General features: G+C 42.8%; 1 protein-coding gene across 1 annotated transcript in view; it reads left to right on the top strand.

The window, feature by feature from the left end:
- Window positions 1–11,714: 11,714 nt before the first annotated feature.
- Window positions 11,715–25,284, top strand: part of grin3ba (glutamate receptor, ionotropic, N-methyl-D-aspartate 3Ba) — a 48,782-nt gene continuing 35,212 nt past the window's right edge. The window contains exon 1 of the mRNA XM_084118886.1: window positions 11,715–12,217. Coding sequence (XP_083975012.1) covers window positions 11,765–12,217 — 453 coding nt within the window. The 5' untranslated portion in view covers window positions 11,715–11,764. The remainder of the gene's footprint in view (window positions 12,218–25,284) is intronic.

The raw sequence follows: 25,284 nt of genomic DNA, 5'->3' as shown, positions 1-25,284 counted from the left end.
TGCTGATTAAAAGTATTAATTCCTTTAAGAAGAAGAAAAAATCTCACTGACCTCAAAATTTTGAATGGTAGTGTAAGTCATGTGGGCCACTTAATGGTGCTTTTGTGTCAAAAATAATAGTTCAGTGTAATTAAAATATATTAATGTTCCTATAATGTTACTGTCAAACTCTATTGAAATCAGTTTTGAGTTGTGTTTCTGGTGCAGTGGGATAGTTGCGTGGCATTCGAAGCAGGGCTTTTCAAATCAGTCACTAATGGAGGTTCTTTACAGTGAAGGCTTCTGTTTAAAAAGGAACAACACAATGGGTTTTGGAACCGAGTTAACGACTCCATTAGCTGGGTTACTTCCTCGTAATGAAAAAGAAAAAAAACAACTGTATAATTGTAACCTTAGAACACAAACAGCAATGGCCTGCCAAACCCAGATTGAGAACACAATCAGCAAATTAAGACAGCCCTCAGCCTGTACACATGACTAAATAGTATCCCTGTGATAATTCACTAATCTTTGATGGGGTAAACCAGGTTCTCTTACGAGAGTTCTCTCGTACTGCGTTTTTGTAAAAACGCTGCGGGAAAAGTCTCTTTTCACGAAATACTGAAGTGTAGTACCTGCCATGCAGTATACCTTATTTTAAGTCTGACTACGCCACCCCCTGATGATGGGCAGGAGGAACCCCAACTCTTCCCGTGAATGTAGTGTGGCTAATAATACGTTTATCCCCGCAAAGGGACAGTCAACAAGAGGCAGAAATGTAAATGTATTCCAAAATTTATTACATTAGTACAAAAAGATGTAGAAAAGTTATTTAAAACGAATCTTTAAAAAAAATACTGTGATAAATGACTGGTGGATTTTCCTCAATCTAGGAAGGTCGGATCAGCCAATGCAAGACCCCTGCTTAGGAGGCCCCTGGAGAGACAGAAACAGGAGACAGCAACCCAACACCAGTCGAAGCACGCCTCTAGAATTACCCTAATCAAATGAAATAAATAAGTATTAAAATTTACTGGCAGTGATTAAACATGCTCTGCAATGACCCATTTTACCTGCATGAAAAAGGGGGGCCCAACTCACACAACAGTGTCTAGCATCAACACGAAAAGAGTCTGCCTTGCAGCCAGCAAACATTTATCACTTCCTGATTAGTCATGTGACCTTACAACAGATCACATGATTGATTGAGTGAATGTGATGCAGCTGTATTGTATGCCTGCCTGAGTAGATCCCCACAGAAGCAAAAAATTATCCTTAATTTTCCATATATGTAAAGCGCGTTGCAGCAGTACACAGCTATGGCGAGACAGCTTGCTCGCTCATTGGCTGTTCTGCGGCAACTGCATAAGCCTATCGAGCGAGGCCTGAAGTGACGTCAGGCCAATGAGGGCGCTTCGCGCCCTCCTTGCCATTTCCCGCCGAGACGGGTGTGGCTAACCTCTATAAAAGGAGCTCGAAAAGGCTGATTCACTTGATTTTCATCTCTTCAGCGAAGCTCACGCATCGCTGGATCACGAGGAAGCACGCGTCGTCTGAGGCAAGCTTTTCAGCGGGACGAGCCCTCGAAGCCGCTGGCCAACGCCGCCTTCTACCGCCGTACCTGCTGCACTTTCCGACGCCATATCCTTTTCTTATTGTTCTTGTGTGTGTGTGTGTGTGTTCGCCTTGCAACACTCACCCCCTAAAAGAGCTGCGTCTTTTTAAAGATGCCTTCCTGCGGCTCGTGCCGAGCCCCACTCACCGAGGGAGACCGTCATGTCATCTGTGTCTCCTGTTTGGGTGAGGATCATGCAGCGCTCGCGCTCGCTGACGGCGGCTGCCCTCACTGCGAGCTTCTGCTGATGGTGACTCTGAGGACTCGCCTGGCTTTTTTCTCAGAGCCTGCACTCCCCGCCGCGCTGCCGCGCCGTAAGAAGCGCCGCTCGCAGCGGGCCCCGGAACCCGCTCCAACCCGACCAAGCTCGCCGGTTTGCCCGCCTGCTTCACCGGCTTCCCCTGAGTCACTTCCTGACGCTCAGCGCCCGCAGTCTGCCGCCGCTTCGTTCGAGGAAGTTGTTTCCGAAGCCGCGTCGGAGGAGAAAGATTCCTGCTCTCTGCTAGCTTCAGGCAGCGAGGACTGGGCGAGCTCCGAGGATCTCGCGCCTCCTGCCCTTAGGCCTTCGACAAGAGCTAGCATCGAGAAGGAGCTCATGCGAGTACTCGCTTTGGCCGCGGCGAGCCTCGGCCTCGAATGGTCTGCACCGGAGCTCCCTTCTCGCACCCGGCTGGATGGTAGTTTCCTCCCTGGTGAGCGCACTTCTCCGGATTCAAAGCCCGCTCCTTTTCTTCCTGAGCTTCACGAAGAAGTTGCGAAGGCCTGGAACGCTCCCTATTCAGCACGAACACGTTCGTCTGTGTCGCCAGCATTTTCCTCCTTGGATAATGCTAAAGACCGAGGATACCTTTCACTTCCGCCGGTGGAACAGGCGATAGCGACCCACCTTTGTCCGCCCTCTGCTGGACGGCGGACTAAACCCGTGTTGCCTTCCAAAGCCTGCCGCATGACGTCGATGCTGCTCGCGCAAATTTTCTCCGCCGCTGGGCAGGCCGCGTCAGCACTACACACCATGGCTACGCTGCAGATATTCCAGGGTGATCTCCTCCGTAAGCTGGACGAGATGGGGCCTGAAGCTATCTGCATCGCGGATTTGAGAAGCGCTTCGGATCTCTCCCTCCGCGCTACCAAGTCTGCTGCACAAGCCATGGGACGGTGTATGGCTTCCGCCACTGTTGCTGAGAGACATTTATGGCTGACGCTCACGGAGATGGCTGATTCCGAGCGCACCGCGTTTCTCGACGCCCCGCTGTCTTCCGCTGGCCTCTTCGGATCTTCTCTCTCCGAGTTCGTAGAGAGATTTACCGAAGCCCAGAAAGCGTCTCAAGCCTTCAAGCACTTCCTTCCGAAGCGCTCTGGTTCTGCAGCGAGTCGTGAAAAACAGACCCCGCGGAGCTCTCAGCCTCAGCCCCCGCCTTCAGCCGCCTCTTCACAGCAGCGACAGCAGCGCAGCTCTCGGCCCCGCTCTCGCTCTAGCAACCGACGCCCCGCTCAGCGCGGGCCGCGGCCGAGGATTACAGTGAAGCCGGAAGCCCCGAAGAAGTCCTAGCTCGCCTAGGCAAGCGCAGGTGTGTGAGCCCCGTTGCGGCCGGTCTCTCACCCAAGCGCGCCGCTGTTTCAGCCCCAAGATTTGCGACTGTTCCAGCGTTTTCTGCAAAGCGCAAGCCCGTACAGCTGCCCGCTTGCCTGCACACAAAAGCCGTTTTTACGGCTACCCAGATATATCCCGAAAAGAGTGTATTTTCTGGTGTCCCGGCCACGGCCGATGGTGCTATAAATGTAATGTCGATGCCCACTCCTCAGTGCCCATCCATACACACAAGCACAGCCCTTCACTTAGGGCTCGCGCACATAAAATCGACTCAGGTCGATTGCGCTTCCAACATAGTAAAAGTGCCCACTTCCCAGTGCCCACGAACACTATGTCCCACAGGTCGCAGGCTCTCTGTAAAAACGAGACCTGTGCGCGCTCGCTCTGCTCAGGCAGGCAGCGCGTCCAAAGCAGTGAATGTGCCCGTTTCCCGCCCACATTTACTAGCAGACAGCATGAGTCCCACGAGACTTTCTCAGCCCTCCCTCACTCTGTTAAGCACTGTAGTAGGGTCAAGGACGAGCGTTCTGCCCGCTGTATTAAGCGCGCTCCCCGCCTCGAATGTCACAGGCATAACGCCTATGTTATTGCGCCCCGAAGCACCTCTGTCGCACGGCGAACAGAGCGCGCTTCGCATCCAACCCTTAGCCAACCATGCAGAGGCATGAGCAGCGCTTCCAGGGGTTTCGGTCTGGGTGCTAGACATTATAAAGAGAGGCTTCTCGCTACAGTTTTGTCGACGCCCTCCCCGCTTCACAGCGCGCGTCGAAACTACGGTGACTTTAGAAGTAGCACACCTACTTCGCGCCGAAATATCAAAACTGATGAGCAAAGGGGCGATAGAGCGTGTATCCCAAGCTCAAAGCGAAGGGGGGCTATACAGCAGATACTTTCTGGTCCCCAAAAAGGACGGTGGTATCAGACCCATACTGGATCTAAGACGGCTGAACAGAGCATTAGTGAAACGCAGTTTCAAAATGCTCACGACCAGGAAAATCCTCGCGCATATTCGCCGAGGAGACTGGTTTATGTCGATAGATCTGAAGGACGCGTATTTTCAAATACAGATAGCGTCACATCACAGGCGATACTTGAGATTCGCCTTCGAGGGTCAGACATACCAGTATACAGTCCTGCCGTTCGGCTTGTCCCTGGCACCTCGTACATTTACGAAGTGCATGGACGCAGCGCTCGCCCCTCTCAGACTCAGAGGCATGCGAGTGCTGAACTATTTGGACGACTGGCTGATCCTAGCTCAATCACGATCACAGCTCGTGGAGCACAGAACCATTTTACTCGATCACCTCGAGAATCTTGGTATCACGGTCAATTGGACAAAGAGTTCGCTGAACCCCAGTCAAGCGATTTCGTTTCTGGGTACCATTCTGGACTCACAGTCTATGACAGCGCGGCTGTCGCCACAGCGCGTGCTGCACATTCAGCGCGCGGCGAGATCCTTCCGCTGCGGCGCGACTACCCCGCTCAAAATGTTTCAAAGGATGCTGGGTCTCATGGCCTCAGCATTGCCAGTTCTTCAGCTGGGCTTGCTCCGCATGCGCCCTCTGCAGTTCTGGTTGAAAGCGCGAGTACCGCGCGGAGCGTGGGTGTCCGGCCGGTTACGTCTCAAAGTCAATCAGAGCTGTGTGACAGCCCTGACACCTTGGATGGCAGACGGCTGGTACCGATCAGGTGTAAGCCTGGGGACTTCCTCGAGAGTGAAGATGGTGTCGACAGACGCATCCACCTCGGGATGGGGAGCACTGCTCGAGGGCAGACCGTTCTTCGGCCTGTGGTCAGAACGAGAAAAGCTCCAACATATCAACTGCCTGGAAATGCTGGCAGTGCACAACGCGCTGACGCGTTTTTGTCCCCAAATCAAGGACCAACACGTCGTAGTCCGTTCGGACAACACGGCTGTAGTGTCCTACATAAATCGCCAGGGCGGTCTCAGATCCACATCCCTGTACAGGCTGGCGAAACGCCTCCTAACATGGGCTCAGCACAATTTGCGCTCGCTGAGAGCAGTGCATGTGCCTGGGCTCCAGAATGTGGGCCCAGACAGACTGTCCAGGAACAACATTCCCCTGGGCGAATGGTCTCTCCACCCACAAACAGTCCGGCTGCTGTGGGAGAGATTCGGCAGAGCGGAGATGGACCTATTCGCATCCCGCGAAAACGTTCATTGCCCCGTGTTCTTTTCCAAGAACGACAGCGCGCTGTCCCAGATGTGGCCGCGCTGCCCGTTATACGCTTTTCCCCCCGTCTCCCTCCTGCCTCAGGTGCTAGAGCGGGTCAGGGAAACAAAATGCTCAGTACTGCTTGTAGCACCGTTCTGCAAGAACCAAGCATGGTTTCCAGTCCTGATGCAGTTAGCAGACATCGCTCCATGGCCAGTGCCATTGAGGAAAGATCTCCTCTCGCAGGCCAGGGGCTCGATTTGGCACCCACACCCGGAGTTGTGGTCCCTTCATGTGTGGGCGCTCAACGGATATCCGTTGATCTCGCAGAGGGAGTGATGAATACCATCACTCAGGCTAGAGCACCGTCGACTAGGCGGCTTTATGCCTCGAAGTGGTCGGTTTTCTCCGGCTGGTGTACAGCTCGGGGTCTATCACCCCTCGATTGTGAGGTGACGGAGGTTCTCTCCTTCCTACAGGAGCTGTTGGATAAGGGCAGATCCCCTTCCACGCTCAAAGTTTATGTGGCGGCTATTGCAGCGTTCTCTGGAACAACGCTAGGTCAGTCACTAGGAAGGAACGATTTAGTCATCCGCTTCCTCAGGGGAGCTAGGAGGCTGAATCCTCCCAGACCTCCTTCAGTCCCTATGTGGGACCTTTCTACGGTTTTGGCGGCCATGAAAGGTGCCCCTTTCGAGCCTATCCAATCTATTAGCCTCAAACATTTGTCTTTTAAAACAGTGTTTCTGATGGCTCTCGCTTCGGTGAAGCGCATAGGCGACCTGCACGCGCTCTCCGTGAGCCCAGCGTGCTTAGAGTTTGGACCTAATGACTCTAAAGTCATACTCAAGCCTAAGCATGGTTATGTGCCAAAATCCCTCAACACGCCGTTTCGGGCTCAGATTATCTCCCTGTCTGCCCTGCCGGGATCAAGTGAGGAAGGGGACTCAAGTTTTCTTTGCCCCATTAGGGCTTTAAGAGCTTACGTGTCCCGCTCTGCTGTCTTCAGACAGACTGAGCAGCTCTTTGTCTCGTTCAGTGGACGTTCCAAGGGAATGGCTGTTTCGAAACAGAGCCTATCCAGATGGATAGTTGACGCCATAGCGCTGGCTTACACTGTCAAGGGACTCCAGTGCCCGCTGGGCGTTAGAGCGCACTCCACGAGAGGCGTCGCCTCTTCGTGGGCTTGGTCTAGCAGGATTTCCTTACAGGACATATGTATGGCGGCAGGCTGGGCCTCGCCGTCTACATTTATTAGGTTTTACAACCTAGAGGTTCCCGCCTTGCAGGCTAAGCTACTATCGGTGTAGTCAAATCAGCTGTCTAACTAGAACACTGAAATCGCATGCGCAGCGCGCTACCGACTGTCTTATGGGCAGAATTGTGTAAGACCCACATTTCCCACATTAGTTCAGGTTCCCCACCCTGTTCGGTGATGTCATATTAGCGTCTGCGGACGCGGCCATATAAGGACAGAGGGATTCCCCTTTTGTCTCTAGACTCTCTCTGTGAGGTCATGTTTTGCGTCTGCGGACGCTACAATATAGGGAATTAAGGTCCTTTAACCCCCTTATTCCCAGACTCTCTGTGAGTCTATCTGGTGATTATGCACTGTATACCTGGGTTAGCTTCCAGTGATCGGTGTTTTATCCCAGCACGCACGGCGTTTTACAAGGGGTTCCCGCAGCGTTTTTACAAAAACGCAGTACGAGAGAACTCTCGTAAGAGAACGTACTCGGTTACTAACGTAACCTCGGTTCTCTCTAGAAGAGGGAACGAGTACTGCGTTCTCTGCCGTGCGTACGGTTCACTCTGGTTCGCTTCGGCGATGAAAATCAAGTGAATCAGCCTTTTCGAGCTCCTTTTATAGAGGTTAGCCACACCCGTCTCGGCGGGAAATGGCAAGGAGGGCGCAAAGCGCCCTCATTGGCCTGACGTCACTTCAGGCCTCGCTCGATAGGCTTATGCAGTTGCCGCAGAACAACCAATGAGCGAGCAAGCTGTCTCGCCATAGCTGTGTACTGCTGCAACGCGCTTTACATATATGGAAAATTAAGGATAATTTTTTGCTTCAGTATTTCGTGAAAAGAGACTTTTCCCGCAGCGTTTTTACAAAAACGTAGTACTCGTTCCCTCTTCTAGAGAGAACCGAGGTTACGTTAGTAACCGAGTACGTTTTCTGCGCTAACATTGTCCTTGCCCTAACACTACTTAAATCAATAAAGCCTTTCATCCAGCTCCCTACACTCTTGCAGGGGAAAAGAGGGGAAGCGAGTAGGTTATTTCAATTGATGGTGGCTATAAACTATGACATGCACATAGCCTACACATACGCAGTGAGGGCTTGTCTCTGTGGATATGATAAGTATGTCTGAACCATGGTAAAAATAAATCCAGCTCAGCAATACTAACCTACCCAGCGGCAGGGTGAGCTGTATGGATTTACATAGTGCATGTAGGGAAATATAACTTGCAATACAGAACCTTATCCCTCATTAAACTTTAATGCAATGACACAACTTGTTTCAGAAAAAAAGTACAGCCAGAAACTAGACATTTTCCCTATTAAACCAAAGTTAGATCTGCAATGCTTTCTGATCATATTAAATTTAAAATTTGCACTTCTTGTTGAGTTTTCACAAACTCATTCAACTTCTTAGAGACTAGCAAATGTGTAATCACAATACTTTGCACCTTAATAATGTGTTGTTAAGTTAATTAACTGCATGAAACTCATTAGTTTTTATCAGAACCATGTTTGCTCAGTCTGATAAAACAGAGAGGGGTTATGGAGTCTTTGACCAAATTAAACGAGTTTTTATATAGATACCCTCCTGATGTGAACCAGCTTGCGCTCACTATTTATGCATCCCGACCCTAATTTGAAGTCTAAATTACTCTTCATCTCCAACACAAGTCAGTGAAGTGATAAGGTTTACAGTGTTCTCGGTTTCACACAGACATTCGTTTGATTTGAAAGATGTGCCAAGCTTTCCAAAAGCAAGAATGATCTTCAATTTAGCACAGTAAGGAAAGTCAACTGCTTTGCCTCCAGCAAATTCTCTTGTAACATATGAGTATATAGCACTTCAGATTTTAATAGAATTATCCATTTTAGCTCCTTCCCTCTCGCGCAGAGTGTTCTGATATTTCACCGCATCCGGCATGCTGCTGAACTGTCTAGTGGACACAAAATATGGAGCTGAAATTAGTCAAGTAGGATGTGCTTAGAATGTAGATGCCGGTGCCGCACAGTGATATTTAAAAGCTCTGCTCTCCTGTACGAGTTGTTCTGTAGAACATTATGGCAGATTATGGAGTGCTGCGACATGCAGTTCGACAGAAACAGCACTGATGCTACATTTATCCACGCAGTAATTGCAGAGCTTCTGCTCAGAGGCTTTTTCTGAGGTACCTCTCAAAATTCAATTTCAGAACTCATTGACTCAACTGTTGCATCTCAAACAGTGCAAATTCAGGAATGCCTAATGTATGCGTATGTCACAATAACAGAGTGAAGTCATAGGGAGAGACTGAGGAGGATTATCTATATTGGCGCTCACATAAGGTGGGTGTAATCCCTCTGAGATAAACATGTGTTTTAATTGGTTTCCTGATTAAAGTGTAATCCATTAATTAATATATTAAACCAAGTTGAAGACAATTGACAATTGGAAGGCTCCAGAGACACACACTTAAAAAAGGTTCAATGGGGTTCTTTAAAGAACCTTTTTGCCAAAAGGTTCCGTAAGGGAGAACTTTCTTAAATGATTGCATAATACTTTTATGTTTAAAGGATTATCTATTTTTTTTCTAGAGATAAAGTATGTTTATGAGCTGTTTAATTCATACAATTTAATGGGGAAAAAAAGATTTAAAACAAATTATGGGATCCCATGGGAACCCCTAAAAAGCTCTATATATGAAGCAACCCTTTAAGGCTCTATATAAAACCTTTTCTTCTAAGAGTGTACAAGCCATCTCAAAGAAAATCAGAAGGACATACAGTATATGAATATTTATCCACACCGCGCGAGTCTGCTTTAAGGTGAGTAAAAGACAACCGCATACCTCTGCTGAAAATCAAGTGGAGCCATCCATGGGTCAGGACAGGACAGTTGCGTACGGTGTAGGTGTCTTGTAAAATGATTTTGATTTACCCTAAAAATCACCTGCATCTCTGAAATATCCTGAAATGTTGATCTGTATGCACTGGAGCTGAAAAAACAATCAAGCAAGCATCACTGGTTACATGTTAGTGTCAGACATCAGACGGACATCATAGTATACGCCTATTAAGCAGAAAGGCAAATGGTTTTTGGTGACATTGTTCAGACATTGTTCATTGAGATGTGGTTTAGAACAGGAAAAGAGATTCAATTATATATATTGTTTGGTGACACTTTCAGACATTGTTCATTGAGATGTGGTCTAGAATAGGAAAAGAGATCAAATAATATATATTGTTTGTTTCTGAAAGAGGTTACATATACTGTAATATGGGCCATATAGAGTAAACCATCATGCTATGTGATGTCTGTAGCACACATAAAAGTTTTGCTACACAAGGACATGCTGTCGAATTTTGACATGGTTCATATGCTTTTTACTCAGTCATTGGTCTCTAATCCTCAATTAGTCTTTAACATCCAAGCTATTATTACCAGCAAATGGATTTGAGGGTGCAAAGCTTTCCAGAATGCTAAAGTAATTGCTTAAAAACTGTTTCATGCATTGCAGTACTAATATGTTTCTTGTCAGACAGGAAATGAACTATAGATGCATGAAAGAAAAATGCACTGAAATTATGTAGGATCGGATCATAGTGATAAAATGACAATGCTATTGAAAATAACTATTTTCTTCTACATCAACTTCCATTGTTCATATTTCTTGTGTATATTTACAGAGGTGAAAGGGGCACATGTTCATTCCTTCCTCAGTTGACTGCATATGTGCATACATTTATTTAGACATTACTGTTAAGGAAGCATTGTGTAATGAGTAGCTTATGGCAGATATACATTTTATGGTTAATTACTAAAGGAGAAAATAATATTTTAATGAACATATTAACCACCTATTGTGGGAAGATCTACGGTCTACGGTACTATAGTACTAAATTAAAATGCTCTGTAAATATGAAAAAAAATCTATTACACTGTATTTCAGTTTTGTGCTAAGAGTGACAAGTTAATATATTTGGATTACTGTTCAATAGCAAACAAAGGCCACTGTAAATTAATTATACCGAACAGAGCATCTGTGTTGCCATGCAATTATTATTTCATTAAATCATTTATGAATGGGGTATTGTCCTTGAACTATGCCAAACTGTCTGAAATTACTATGCAATTACTGCCTCTTCTTCATCTATTTTTAAGACTTTACTGAAATCATTAACTGTGAAAAATTTGCTTGTCAGCTTCTGGAGAGTGGAGTTTTGCACCTGCAATCGTAATTTAAATGTGCACTCTCAGTTTTTGCTTTAGCTTTACATTTAGCGGGCTCTTAATCATCCCAATAACCAGTGGTTTTGGACTTTAAACTGATGTCTGTCAGTTTGGATGCATGCAGGTTCTTTACTAAATATAATCTGTTCTCTTATTGTCAATATAATCGACATTCCTGAATTTAATCTCACCAATTTTGAACAGTGTTGATAGTTAGTGCTGGTATGCAGATGGCATTTTAGTGTGGTGACTGTGACCATTGTGTTCATGCTTCATTCACTGTAAAAAGCACTGACTGAAAGCACAATATAAAGTACAGTAAATGTATTATTATTCCTGTCATTTTTAATAGCAGTAACTTGCTTAATTACATGACACAACTGGTCATGTGATGTCAACATGGCGGCGGCCAAAAGGGGGCGACCCTCTCCATGTACAATAAAAATAAAAAAAATTCTGGAAAAAGTGCTCTTAAATGTAATTTTAATGATATTTCTAAAAAAAAAAAAAAAAAAAAAAAATCATTTCATTATGTAAAATGATTTTTCATTATTAACTTTTTTAATAAGCAAACATTACTGAGTGCCCCTTTACTTTTCCATGAAGTTAAGATTTGAAGACATTTTAATAATGTTGCATAAGTGACCTTTGAGGAAGCATAATTCGTCATAATTTGATCTTCTACCAAACCTGGCGTGGCCACAACTGATCTCCCTCCGAGCTCGGTGATGCTGAAGATCTCCAGTGGCACAGCACCTCCTCCCTCAACGGCGCGCACACCACCTCCTCGCATTCAACACTTGGAGTAGACGGAATGGTTGCACTACTTGCATTTTAACCGAGGCTGCATCCGCGTACTCGTAAAACCATTAAGGACAAGAATAATTGGACAAGAATAGAGCGATGCCATCTTGTGACGAAACCTCAATCCAGTTGCGAAAGGAGCAGGATGAATTTAGTGCTCTCCAGATTCTTGGCATACCTTCATGTCGGGCTCCAGGTCGCTCTCCAGATGTTTATTTACCCTTGTCATCTGCATCCCCAGCCCTGTCACATCCTGGCACGCATTGGGCACACAGTGCGCTTGGGTGCGCTCCTGCCGACCCGCCAGCAGTCCAGGATACAGGGCGCCCTCAACCGCGCCCTGGTCCACCTCCGGCAAAGTGGGAACAACTTCTTGCCGTACAATTTGAGCTTGGAAGTACTGTCCCGAGAACCGCTAAATGGAGACCCGGAGTCAATGTTCAGGTGCGTGTGTCAGGATATCGTTGTTCAGGGAGTCTCGGCTGTGCTTGCGTTCCCTCAGAGCCACGAGGAGCTCATACAAGTGGAGTTCATGTCTTCGTTTTTGGAAATACCTTTCATCAGCATCATTGAACAGGGTGAACCTCTTAAGACACAGGTGAGCAGCAAACTCATTTTCTTTACTTTTATCCAAAGCGCTGCTTAGATTTCGAGGAAGATGTGGCCAAACTGTTCCGATGTTTTGGCGTCTGTCTGACTTGTGTGTGGACTTGTTTTCGGTCTCGAATGTGCATTTTTCTAATTTCGGTTGTTTTCCGATTGTTTCATCATTTATTCTTCCTGTTACAACTGTCACTCGTTGTTATTGAGACAAAACCTGCATAATCCAAAAGCGCGTGAGAACCGCGAAGTGTTTTGTTTCCGCGTCTGTAACTGTTTCTTTTTTTCTTTTCTTTTTTTTTTTTTTTTTTTGCACTGTCAAACTTTGATTTAATGTTCCAAAATTAGTCTGTAACATAGTTACACATCTAAAATGTATCCTTAAACTGTGTGAATTAATGTCAAATACAAAGAGTGCTGTAGTCATCGGGGTAGGTTGTAAAACCAATTGCAAACAATTTAGTGCATTTAAGAATCGAATTTATTGCTTAAAATTAACCACCTCCCACCCCATTTCCTTTTAAACATTTCGATTAAAAATAGTAAACATATAAACAGCAAATAGAATTGGAAACAAATATAGAAATACATAAAAGCATATGTAGCCTACTATTTGTGTGTTTGTCACTCTCACAGTTGAGACAGTACAGACCTACCTTTGGCACATTTTGTGCAATGCTTTTGGAAAGTAGATGAAGATGGAAGAAAACCTGCTGACAGATACCAGATGATACCAGTTCTGTCATGCGACATTCCTTAATTTGACCACAAATTATATTATTAGCCAGTTTTTGTTGTTGTTGTCCTAATCCCTAATATATTGTTACACAATGGTGGTGGGAAGAAAACTCTATTCTCAAACAGATTTTACATACTGAAAAAAAAAAAAAACATAGAAAGAGTCAGGGAAAAAATATTTAAGAGTTAGAGCTGTGGCATATATTTTAGGTGCTTTTGTCCAGGGGCTGGACACAGAGATCTTGATATATTCCAGTGGAACAATCCTTACACTGTTTAGGGCTCGGGGTTGAGGCGTGCTGGCTCTCGTTAGTATTCTAAGCAGCAACCAGAGCGGATGCCAGTCACACCAGTTGTTTCTGTCTCCAGCAGTGCAGCCAGTTGCAGCGGTTTCTCCTGGCAGGGAAACCTCAAAAGATTTTCCTCCCATCAAACTCTGCCAGCATATGGACACAAAGGAACAAAGGCACCCCTGATTTTGCATAAAGAGGCATGAATAGCGGGTCAGCAGTGAGACTCATCTTTTAAGATGCTCATTCATAACATCATGATTTATCCTACATCTTATAAAGTGTCAGTCAAAAGGCTTTTGTGCGTTGTACATTTACAACCTGGCTGCTCGTAAAAGCTGCTTCATATATTGTGTTATTCTTAGCCAGAGCGAAATCATAAACAAGGCCATTTCTGTGATTAATGAAAATTATTAGCAAAATGTTTGTGATTGCTCCATTTTGACACAGCCCTCAGGAAGTGTGAAATCATTAGTGCCCATCTTTTTCTTTACAGAGCAAGGCTTGGCTCATGCTATGTGGAGTCGTTAACTTTCCAAATTACTTTAACAAATTAAAATATAGATCTAATCCTATAAATTTCCCTGGCCAGTATGGGGACAAGGATGTTCATATATTTTAGGACACCACCCCTAGGATAGTATGCTGTCTGAACGCTTTTCAAAAGTAATTTTCACTATCCTTGCTGAATATCTTCCCCTTTTGGCTCTCTAGAACGAAATAGCCATCCACTGGTGTCTTTTACCGAGCACTAGCCTGAATTTGCAATTTGATTGATTCAAATGAAATAGTTTCTTTCATTTCCATGACTATATTCGCCCCACAGCAAATCAAACGCAGAGTAGATTACCATATTCTTAGCGTGTCTTAAATTATTTTGTTTGCTGACCAAATATGCCGGGCCTGTTTCGTTCTGGAAAATTCTTCTGCTCATCTATGCTTGAGTGCTCATTAACTTGTCTCCCTTCCATAGCAAATATTCCTGAGCACAAAAGGAATTAGCACATGCAAAACTAATTTTGTCCCTTTGAATGAAATCACATTCTAATCCAAAGGCCTTTCTCAATTATGCCTCTTTGTTAGCTTACCAGTGGACAACCACTGGAAGGTTATTAGGCTTAATGAATCCTTAATTCAAGAGAGCCGTTGAGACTGTCCAAATGTTAATTTTGAGCTAAAATCCAGGTCGTAACATTCACAGTGGACTCAGAATGACCTTATGCATGTACACCTAAATTAAGACATTAATTTGTGAAAAAGCTACAGTTATCTTGAAGATTTCCTCCTCATTACTTTATAGCATGACCTTTTGCCATTGCAGTCTTGCAGTAATCACTGAAAATAGTAACCTTTGGAAAATTGAAACCACAGCAGTGGTTCTCAACAGTGCACATTTTGAATGTCTTCCTATCAAATTAGGGTTGAGAACCACTAAGTTAGAGGACCATGATAACGGTCATCAGATTACAGAATATTCAGATATTCAAACAGCACTATATTTTTACAACAGTTCAATAAAAAAAGATCATGTTAAGTAACTTACATATGCATTTTAGACACAACATTGTCAGCTGTGTATTTTTGCTCCGCTAGTGAAAATAGTGTGAAAAGAAGCACCAGCAGAATCTGTTGTTGTGTGTCTCAGAGCACCAGTAGTGGCACTACGGAATGAATCAGTGTTGTAAACAAATAGCTTGAGTGAACGATTCAATGACTTGCTCAAAAATACATTAGCTGTGTCCGAAATCGCATACTCTCTTGAGTACAGTAGGCACTTATTTTGAATCAGTAATTACTTCACGACCGCTTAGAAAGTATGTTCTATATAGTATGAATGTGTGTAGTATAAATGTAATCCGGACGTACTACATTCTACCTCATTCATACTACATGAAGCCACAGAAGAGGATTTATGAATGGCGGTGAAGAGACGCAACTGACGCTGGTAGGTCACATGATAATTTGTTTATCAAATAAATAAACAAATTATCATGTAACCTACCAGCATCAGTTGCGTCTCTTCACCGCCATTCATAAATCCTCTTCTGTGGCCTCATGGGATAGTAAAGTGTCCATCGAATGCACACTTCAGATTCTCGCCGGAAGAAGGAAGTCATCCGGGTACTTTTTGCCTATTATTTTACACTGTGAATTTTTACGTACTACTTTTGTCACATACTGTTTTTCGCTTACTACTGTATATAGTAGGGAAGTATGTGATTTCGGATGTAGCCAGTCACTTGTTTCATTCCTGAATTAATCAGTTGAGCGAATAATTCAATTACTCGCCCATTAAGAGAGTCACTTGTTTTGTTACTGTATAAATCAATGTCTTGATCAGTGTTTTTTGACAAGCGAGATGAAGGGCAGTGTAAAAGTTGATATTTTTTATCTTGAGCACCACATTTTTAGAACGCAGTGCCATGTGCAAGACGCTGCAAGAGACAGGAGCACAATGGTCAAACACACCTGTCTAGCACGTTTACAAAGAAAAACAATGGAAAAACTTCACAGTAGAATGCAAAAACACTGTGTGAACTGGCCCCTTAGTCAAAGAAATAGATGCAACAGTAGATGCATTATCAGAACTCGCATTGTAAAATGGAGTGCCTTCATATTGTGTTAAAATGGAATTTTAAGGAATATGAGCACAAAACCTTCTTGTCTGTTATTTGTATGCGCAGTGTAGTGTGTAAAATGCATAGCTGAAGTAAACCTTACAACATTACCCATTTTTGTGCACTGCACAAAATACATATTTCCAAAAGCACCTGGAGAGCAAGCACTTATTAGTCATAGAGGTGGTCTACACTCCCTCTGTTGATGTGCACACATGCACGCAAGTCACCACCTATTCCCAGCCGGTACAATGCTGATCATCGGTGCATTGCTGCTATGATTGTCTGCAGCCTGGATCGCTCCATTATGGAGGCAGAGGGTGTAAATAAAGTGTGAAATACCTGAAGGAGATGGTCTGTAATCTCCCACATGTGCAGGGTTGAGATAAGCACAGATGGGCCGCTGAGGTCTGTGACAGTAAGGATGCGGGAAGAACGTGGTGCATCAGCCAGGTGAGGAAGAATTCTGCAAGCTGCGCTCACGGGGCCGAGATGGCTCAGTGTTGCCAGGCACTTAATGTTACAGCACCCAAGCACATTCATACGATTTAACAAGCCGCGTATGTGGTTTAATACCGCCTGGATTTGGGTTAATGCCCATATACTGTAAGCCGAGAATGCTCTGACCCATCAAAACTAATTGAGCAAGTAAGCTGAGGGATGTTTTTTTGGATGCTCTGGGTTGGAGCCCTCTTCTTATAAACAATTTTTTTTATCCATTTTGATGTGCCTGCAAAGAATATGAGAGTTTAATTGAATCTGAAGGTCTGTTTCCAATAAGTGGCACGATTGCACCCCGAGGTACATATGACACTACCCCGACCTTATAACTTATTTCTACTCTAAAACGTGTCTTTGAAAATTCAACCCTCTCTCTGCCCGAGGTGAGCTTTGAAGTGGTGCCTGATCTCTCAATATAGCGTGATTGAGTTTTCACCCAACTTCTGAATAGTGTGTCTCACTGAACAAATCTCACTGGCGTTCAGATCTCATGGCAGAAATGATTCATTGTCTTTATTTTGGCTGTTGGCAGCATTACGGTGGGCACAGCGCTGACCAGGCTGCATCGAATGCCAAAGATTCCTCTCCAGAGTGGCTAATTCTTGTTTTGTCATGGAATGAATATTGTTGCTGTTTTCATTGTCCTAGTCATAGCGTACTCTACTGCTCATAGAAAAACAATGAACAGTCTGTTGATCTTTTTATCAGTTAACAGACATTTTAAATAAATTTTCCTTTGAAGGATTCACTCTGTAGCTTGGCTCTGGTTAGGGTCTATATCTCAATCTGCAATCTCTATAGCCTCTCTGATGATTGCTTTGATGACAGAGCCGGTTAAGAAAACACAGAGAGAAACAGCAGCGTCTGTTCGTTTTGGCATGGGAACCTGCAAACGGCATCTATTCTGAATAGGGGATAGATTTGCATAAGCGGGTATTACAGTTTAGCACTATGGGTACTTTTGATGCAAAGTTCCCTTTCTGTGTGTCAAAGTCTCTCTGTAAGTCATTTTCCATCTCGTCTCCTCCTTCTTTTTATTTCCATTAGTTTTGTCTTATCTCTTTCACCCAACTCTCTCATGATTATGTTTCAATTATCTTCCCCTTTTTTGAAGGGATAGAAAAAAGACTTGGGCTGGATAACAAGGCAGAAGATGTGACAACCATTCCCATCATGAGGCATGCAAACGCAGCTCTGCTATTATGCTTATTAATAACTATGCATGCACTTCTGATCAGAGCAAAGTCTCCTGCCCATCTGCACAAAAATGCCTCCGCTTCATTTAAGCTGTAAGTGAGGATTTTCACTTTCTGTGGAAGAGATTTGGCCTTTTTTTTTTTTTACTTGCATCTGTTTATAAAACACAGCCCTGCACTTTAGGCTGGGACACACCAAGCCAACGGTCTGCCGTTGGTTAGTTTTTGAGCATTGGTTGGCTTAGTTGTTTCGGTGTGTTCCTCACCGCTTGGCTCTAGTCGGACGGCGTCGTTTTTTTTTTTTTTTGGGCCGAATCAGCGTTAGGCCATAGGGGAGAGAACTCTGATTGCCTGTTCAGCTTAGCGAACGAGTCAGTGCACGAGAATAAAAGCAAAAGTGATGAAAGCAAGCAAAGAAGTCAAGACCGTACAGACAGAAGGCTGTTATAATTTTGGCATCGTACCTGAGCATTTCGAGTGCACAAATATTTTCATAATAACATGAGCCGACAGGAATGAAGAAAGAGATCAGCGTGATTGATATTCAAAATGGTAAGCAAGTGCTGCTTTATTTACAGTTTGTATATCTGCAGTCCTAGTTTCGGTTTCCCTTTTTGAATGATGAAAATTGACTGACCTGCTGATAAAGACAGATATTGACTTGCAATTGACTTGTGTTCAAGCGCAGGTTTTTGGATGAAACGTAGCCGACAAGGGGCAACAACACAGTTCTTTTTACGTTGGCTTGGTGTGTCCCGGGCTTTAAAGGAATTCCGGGTGTAGAACAAGTTAAGCTCAATCAGCAGCATTTGTGCCATGATGTCTACCACTAAAAATTTTTTTGACTTGTCCCTTTAAAAAAATGGAGATTGGCCCTGTTCATTTCTATGGAAGTGAACAGGGCTTATTTCTGAAGAATGTATAAATAAAGCTTATCAATTTATAAAATACCATTGTTTTTTTCCTGTTAAATCTGTATTATTTGAGTGGCAAAGTTGTTCTTGTTATTTTTATGGTTTTAAGAATATAGGCATTACATTTTCATGGCAACAAAGTAAAATTTGATATAACTTGAACAGAAGTTATAAACCAAGCAGTAAAGATAATCTCTGCTGTTAAGACTTAACTTAAAACCAATAAACAAATCTGGAAGAAAAAAAAATAAGGTTAGTTTAGTGAAAATTTGTCACACTAAAATCATGTGAAGGCGCATAATGTTTACATATTATGGCTATATGGGTTGGCCTCAATCAAGTTTCTCACTGTAACCCATATATATATATATATATATATATATATATATAATCTTTTTTTTTTTTTTTTTTTTAAACGAGCAAAAAGTCAATTTTTAAGGCAATTAATTGTTAATCCACATTATAGCACTAGTGCTGATGGTTGAGGTTAATTTGTATTGAACCCAGAATATTCTTTAAAACAACAACAGCACTTTTACAGTAGTTCAACTTATTTTATGACCAATTTTAAGATTCATAACACTTGTTCAAGCTTTTATTGTTTTTAATGCCAGTTGAGAACCAGTGAAAGAAAAACAATAACAGCCACAGTTTTGCTTTGAATCTTTAACCTACAGATTGATTAATTTCCACCCTCAGTTGGATAACTTGTTTCCCAGTCTTGTAAAGTGCCTGAAGCTGGGTCGTCCTCTAGCTTTGAATGTTTTTGCAGTTGCAGTGCAATATGGAGCTTGTCTCTAAAGATACTCTCAGTGTTAACCGGGGATACACAGAGACAGCCGTGTGGAAGTGTTTATTCAGCTCTGTCAGACTCACTTACTGTTGGCTGTGTGTTGCTGATGATTGCAGACATTGTGCTGAATTACCTTTTGTGCCTCCCTGCACCTTCTTGCAAGGTTGTCCAGCCCCCTAAATGCACATTGCTTGGCTATCAGAATTCTTGTTAACTTTCATCTTTTTCTTTTCTTTTCTTTTTTTTTCATTTCCCATTTCAAGGGAATCGGAAAACATGACCTGCATTGCCTTGACATCTCCTATAACATTATTTTCCCCTCATATAGATGACACAAAGGACTAAGGGAGCAGGCGTCAACTGCGTGTGTTTATTTACAGCTTCACCTTTGAATCCATAGGCATAATGAAACACTGGAACATCGGTTGCTATTAATAATGAATCATTCACTGATCATGATTTAATGAGGGTTTAGATGCCCTGTATGTGGATAATGCAAAGCATTGACAGGTTAAACTATTGCTGAAGAAAAATCCTTTTACAGTTAGAAATAGATTTAGTTTTATGCCAAACATGTATCACAGTCTTTAACTCTTCATTCACTAGACATCATATTTTATTCCACTGGAAATCCATCAAGCTATTTTTGAATAGCTCGTAGATAGTAAGGAAAAGTAACTTGCATATAATATGTCTTATTTTTCTTTTCACTTATATATATCACTTATACATTGCCAACTTTACTGAACTCCTAAGCACTCACTTGACCGCATTTCTTTGTATTTGAGTCCAAGTTCAAACACTGTGAAACGCTCCATTGTTAACGTACGGCGCTGTTTGAAACACTGCCAGCGGTACAATAAACAAGTGTTTGTCCGAGCTCACAACAGTTTTGCGAGGGAACGCAAATATTGTAATACCTTTGCGAGGGAACATAGTGTCGGCCCAGATCCGGTCCACATCTGGTACACATAGAATCCACACGTACCAGATGTGGGCCGGATCTGGGCCGACACTATGTTGCTGTCTGAGAACGCAAAAGCCATCCCAAATTTTTACCATCACCATATCCCTTTAGGGGCTCCGTACCATTGCGATATTCTGCTCAAATGAAAATGTCATACAACAAATTACAAAGCGCTCACCAAAACCATGCATATGGATTGACAGTGTAATGAGCTGTCGCTAGGGTTAGGTTAAATTAAGTATATGTGCCACCATTGAATATGGGATTATTCAATGAGAATTATCGTGATTATTCAATTCAATTCAGTTCAAATTTATTTGTATAGCGCTTTTCACAATACATATTGTTTAGCGTCCCGAGATAACAACAGAAAAGCAGATGGGAAATAATTAGCGTAGCTGCTGTTCATAAAAATAATGCATTCAATCTGATTCAACTGTAGTATAAAAGGTAAGTATTATGTGAATGCTTGGCTAAAGAAATGCGTCTTTAATCTAGTTTTAAACTGGGACAGCAAGTCTGAGCCTCGAACAATATCAGGAAGGCCATTCCACAGTTTAGGAGCTAAATGTGAAAATGCCCTCCCTCCTTTAGTGGACTTAGATATCCTAGGAATGACCAGAAGCCTCGAATTTAGTGATTTTAAAGAGCGCGATGGATTGTAGGGCGATAGAAGTTCCGTTAAATACCCAGGAGCTAAACCATTTAGGGCTTTATAGGTCATTAGTAATACTTTGTAATTGATACGGAACTTTATAGGTAACCAATGTAGAGATGATAGAATTGGTGTTATATGATCATATTTCCTTGACCTAGTAAGAACTCTAGCAGCTGCATTTTGGACTAACTGTAGCTTGTTTGGACTAACTGTAGCTGATTATAATTTGAGCAAATCGTTATTATCAGTTTAACCATTATGGTGCAGCTCTAATACGGTATATCTACATATAATGGGATAATCCAACATGATCTCACAAGTATTCATGTGTATTTTACATAAAGTGTGGTTCTACCACACGTACATTTACGTTTGCATAGACAGTGAAATGTACCATGTTGATGTACTGACATAATCTAAAACATAAATTATCTACAAAACAGCAACTTTACTGAAGTGCAAATGTTTACGAACTTTAATTTAATACTGAATGCATGGAATTAATCAGCTGATTCGGTTGCATTTATGATAAATTATATCATGTTTTAAGTCTCATTTATTTTATGCAGTTGACTCGTTTACCTCATTTAAATTATGACATTTCATTAGTTTCAGTGAGACTTCTGGTGCAAACTAATTTCAAAGAATTACATAATATTAAACAAGAAAATTTATTTTGTTTGTCGTGGGGCAAAAAAGGCATTTTATCAATATGCTGTGACTAAAAAAAATTAAAAAAAATGAAAATACACAAAAAGCGCAACATAAAATGATCCTAAAAATAATCCATTTTATTTGTGCAATGTAATCCAAATCGATGGAAGTTTGTGACAAAGTTCCAGTGATATAAAATGCTCATTGGCTTCACAGAGTATCCCGGTGATTAACAACTTAAATTCCCTATCTGTCAGTCACTTCGATGTGGTGTCGATGACTGACACTAGGGGTCACACTTGGGAGCCCCAAACACCTCTGATACTTTGAGAAAAGGCCAATAAAAATTGGCGAGTGGAATTTGCATGCGCTGTATGCATTTTCCCCATCGGGCTGGAGTGGAATCTTCCACCCTGTCCCGAGCATTCATGGTTGGATGACTGGTATTTGGGCTTGGAGTGCGACTCACAGCTGCGCCCAGCCCCAGTGCCCTTCTTCCTGAAAGTGCATGAAGAGCTGGCAAAATCGTGGATGGCACCTTTTACTGTCTGTTCCAGATTATACAGATGTTGTGCAAAGTCAGGGAGGACAGAGAACATGTCTTGTTGGCTGCACTGTACTGGCCCACCCAGACTTGGTTCGCAGCACTCATTCTCCTTCCGACAGCCCTCTGGAACCTCCACATCTGGTCCCTGGATGGGACAGGGTAGACCTTATTGGCTTATCACCAGCAGTGATAGACACAATCACTCAAGCCAGTATGCAGGCTGTATGCTGTATACATATTAAACTCTGTATACTATGCTTTGAAGTGGAGTCTGTTCGTGAACATTTGTTGTTCCCAAGGAGAAGACCTACAGACATACACAGTCGGGTCAGTGCTTTCCTTCCTGCAAGAGAAGTTGGAGGGCCGGCTGGCCCCTTCCACCTTGAATAACGGCACATCATGACACAGTGGATGGTAAGTCTCTAGGGAAGCATGACCTGATCATCAGGTTCCTCAGAGGCGCCAGGAGGTTGAATCTCTCTGTGGTCTTGCTGGGCCTTTTAGGTACCAAGTGGTGAATCGCTGCCTCGGGATTAGGCAGACCCAGCCTTGTCATGGCTGTGTCCAGTCCTGCTTGTTTACTTGGACCACACACAGAGTTTCAGAAGCTCTGAGCAGCTGTTTTGGGGGACAGCAGAAGGGGAAGGCTTTCTCCAAACAGAGGATGGCCCACTGGATCGTGGATGCCATTGCTTTGGCATACCAGGCCCAAGGTGTGCTGTGCCGTTTAGGAGTGCCTGCAGGAGTGTTGCATCCTCCCGGGCTCTAGCGGACAGCACCTAGAGCACACACCAAGCCTACATTAAAGAACTAGCGGCGACGAAAGCTGACTGTGTTGTTGCCTTTTGTCAGCTACGTCTCGGCCAAAAAACTGCTCCTGAACACACCAAAAGGATTAACTATCACATGTGTTCTGCACCTGCGTGTAAGTAAATACTTTTCAGCATCTATCCAAATGTACAAAAAAGTTAATTTTTGTCTCTATAAATGTTACATACTAATTAGGGGTGTACATGTATTCGTCCCGAACCGTCACGGTATGGATGTCACGATTCGGTAAATACAGTCAGACGACGAATACAGACGGTCACAGGCGATCCACACCAGAAGGGGGCACATGCAGTAATGCAACGCTGTTTACTACCAGTAAAAAGAAGAGAAAGAGGCAGATGATCGATTGATATTTTTATACTAGTATTGATATTTATATCAACTAGTGTTTCACCTGCAAAAATATATCAATAAAACAGCTTAAGAATAATATCTCACGTAGCATTACATTTACCTCAGGCATTTACTGTCGACAGCATGTTAGTTCGCTAGAGAAATGAACTCTAGAGAGTAACATTTCGTATATGCAATATATTAGCCTATTCATTATATTTACCTGCCTTGTGTGCAGTTTACATGGTTCTATTTTATTTGAGTGTTGATTATTATATCTAAAATATGTTTGGGCTCTGTTGTTAATTGAAACTTTTAATATTATAGAAATGTGTAAGTAAGGGCTCCCTATATAGATTACAGCATTAGCTGATAGAGAGAGATTTTTTTATCCTTAAGAAATTTTTTATTATATTTGAATTTATTTAAAAACAGAGACACATTTGTTTAAAAAAAAAAAACCAGTAAAAAACAAAAACAATTTTATGTTCCCCCTGCTGTAATGGAACCCGTACCGAACCGTGTCTTCAAAACCGAGGTACGCACCGAACCGTTATGTTTATGTACCGTTACACCCCTAATACTGGTAATAAGCTACCCAATACACAAAATATTTCACATTTTTTAGTTCTTATCTTAATTATATAGTGACACTAAAAGTTTAAATTTAGAGAGCACTGATAAAATTATAAATTTAATATAAGAATATCATAATTAGATAACTTTGAGCAAATTATCTAAATAATTATCTAAAGTCAAAATAAAAGTATAATGAAAATCTAATTATATGTCCCGACTGCTCATCCAAAAAGTGCCTACTTAATTGACTTTTGTTAAGTCAGCCTGATAAGAAAAGGTTAACATTAAGTTTTCTGTTTAATTGTAACAAGAGTTTGAATGCTATTAGTGCACTGATGGCCAGAGGAGACCTCATCCCCAGATAGAAACGGACACAGATTAGATGCCAAACGGCCTCTGACACCTCTACCAAAATAAGAGAGCTAAAAGGCAATAACAAACGAGCTCCTCGGTTACAGTAAATCTCCACTAAAAGTATGCATGCCATGGAAGCGATTTGTTTAAACCAACATTTTGCTCTGAATCCTGAATTCTTCTCTGTTCAAAAATCCTTTTAACTGTGATGTACATAAATGTACAGAGCCGTGTTAAATTTTCGGATCGCTAAGAAGTTCATTAGCATTACTTCCGTGAGGCGTACGCTGCGATTTGCTCAATTAGCAAGGAAAGCAGTAGGCAGCGAGAGCTGCCATACACAGTCAGCCTGAAATGCACTGAAATCCTCTCTCTATACAGCTTGGCATATGCAGCCCGCTCTGCCCGACCTCATCTAGACGTTTCGTATGCAAAGCTGCTCTCAGAATGTTGACTGATAGCGTTTGAAACGTGCAAAGGACATCACAAGTAAAGAATAATCTTTTCAGGCTTAATGCAAAAATATCTTCACTCAAACACTCTATCTGATTCAAAGTCAGGCTGGCGGTAAGCGTGCTCCACTGAGGTCTTCAGAAAAGATCCTGATATATGATGCATGACATGTAATGTGTCTCAGAATTAATGACATTAATCCATTTATGATTAATTATCCATTAATATTTGATAAAATTGTAATTAACTCAAGGGTAAATTAATGCTTTAAGTAACCCTTTTTAGCCTGACCTATGAAATGTTGCTTCATCTAAGTTGATGGTGTCACTTAGAAACTATTATATAAAAGATATAAACTGACTTTATACTAATGGATGAAAATCCCATTATAATAATGGCCTGTGATAAACTGAGAAGATTTAACAAAATATTGTCTCTTCTATGAGTGCCTTTCAATATTAAAACTGTAGCTTTACATTGGCTGCTTTTAAGCTCATGTTCCAACTCCTCAGTTTTGGAAAGAGCAGCAGCACCTCTCTGTTGTAATCACTGAATTTCCCTAATCCAAAGACTATCGGTCTGTGCTTTGCAGATAATGATGATTTCATGCTTGGATCAGTCATCCTTTTTCAAGTTTTG

This window comes from Abramis brama (genome assembly GCF_963993115.1).
Source record: "Abramis brama genome assembly, chromosome: 7".
NCBI lineage: Eukaryota > Metazoa > Chordata > Actinopteri > Cypriniformes > Leuciscidae > Abramis > Abramis brama.
Note: the sequence above shows the minus strand (reverse complement) of the source record. Positions and strands in the feature narration are given on the sequence as shown.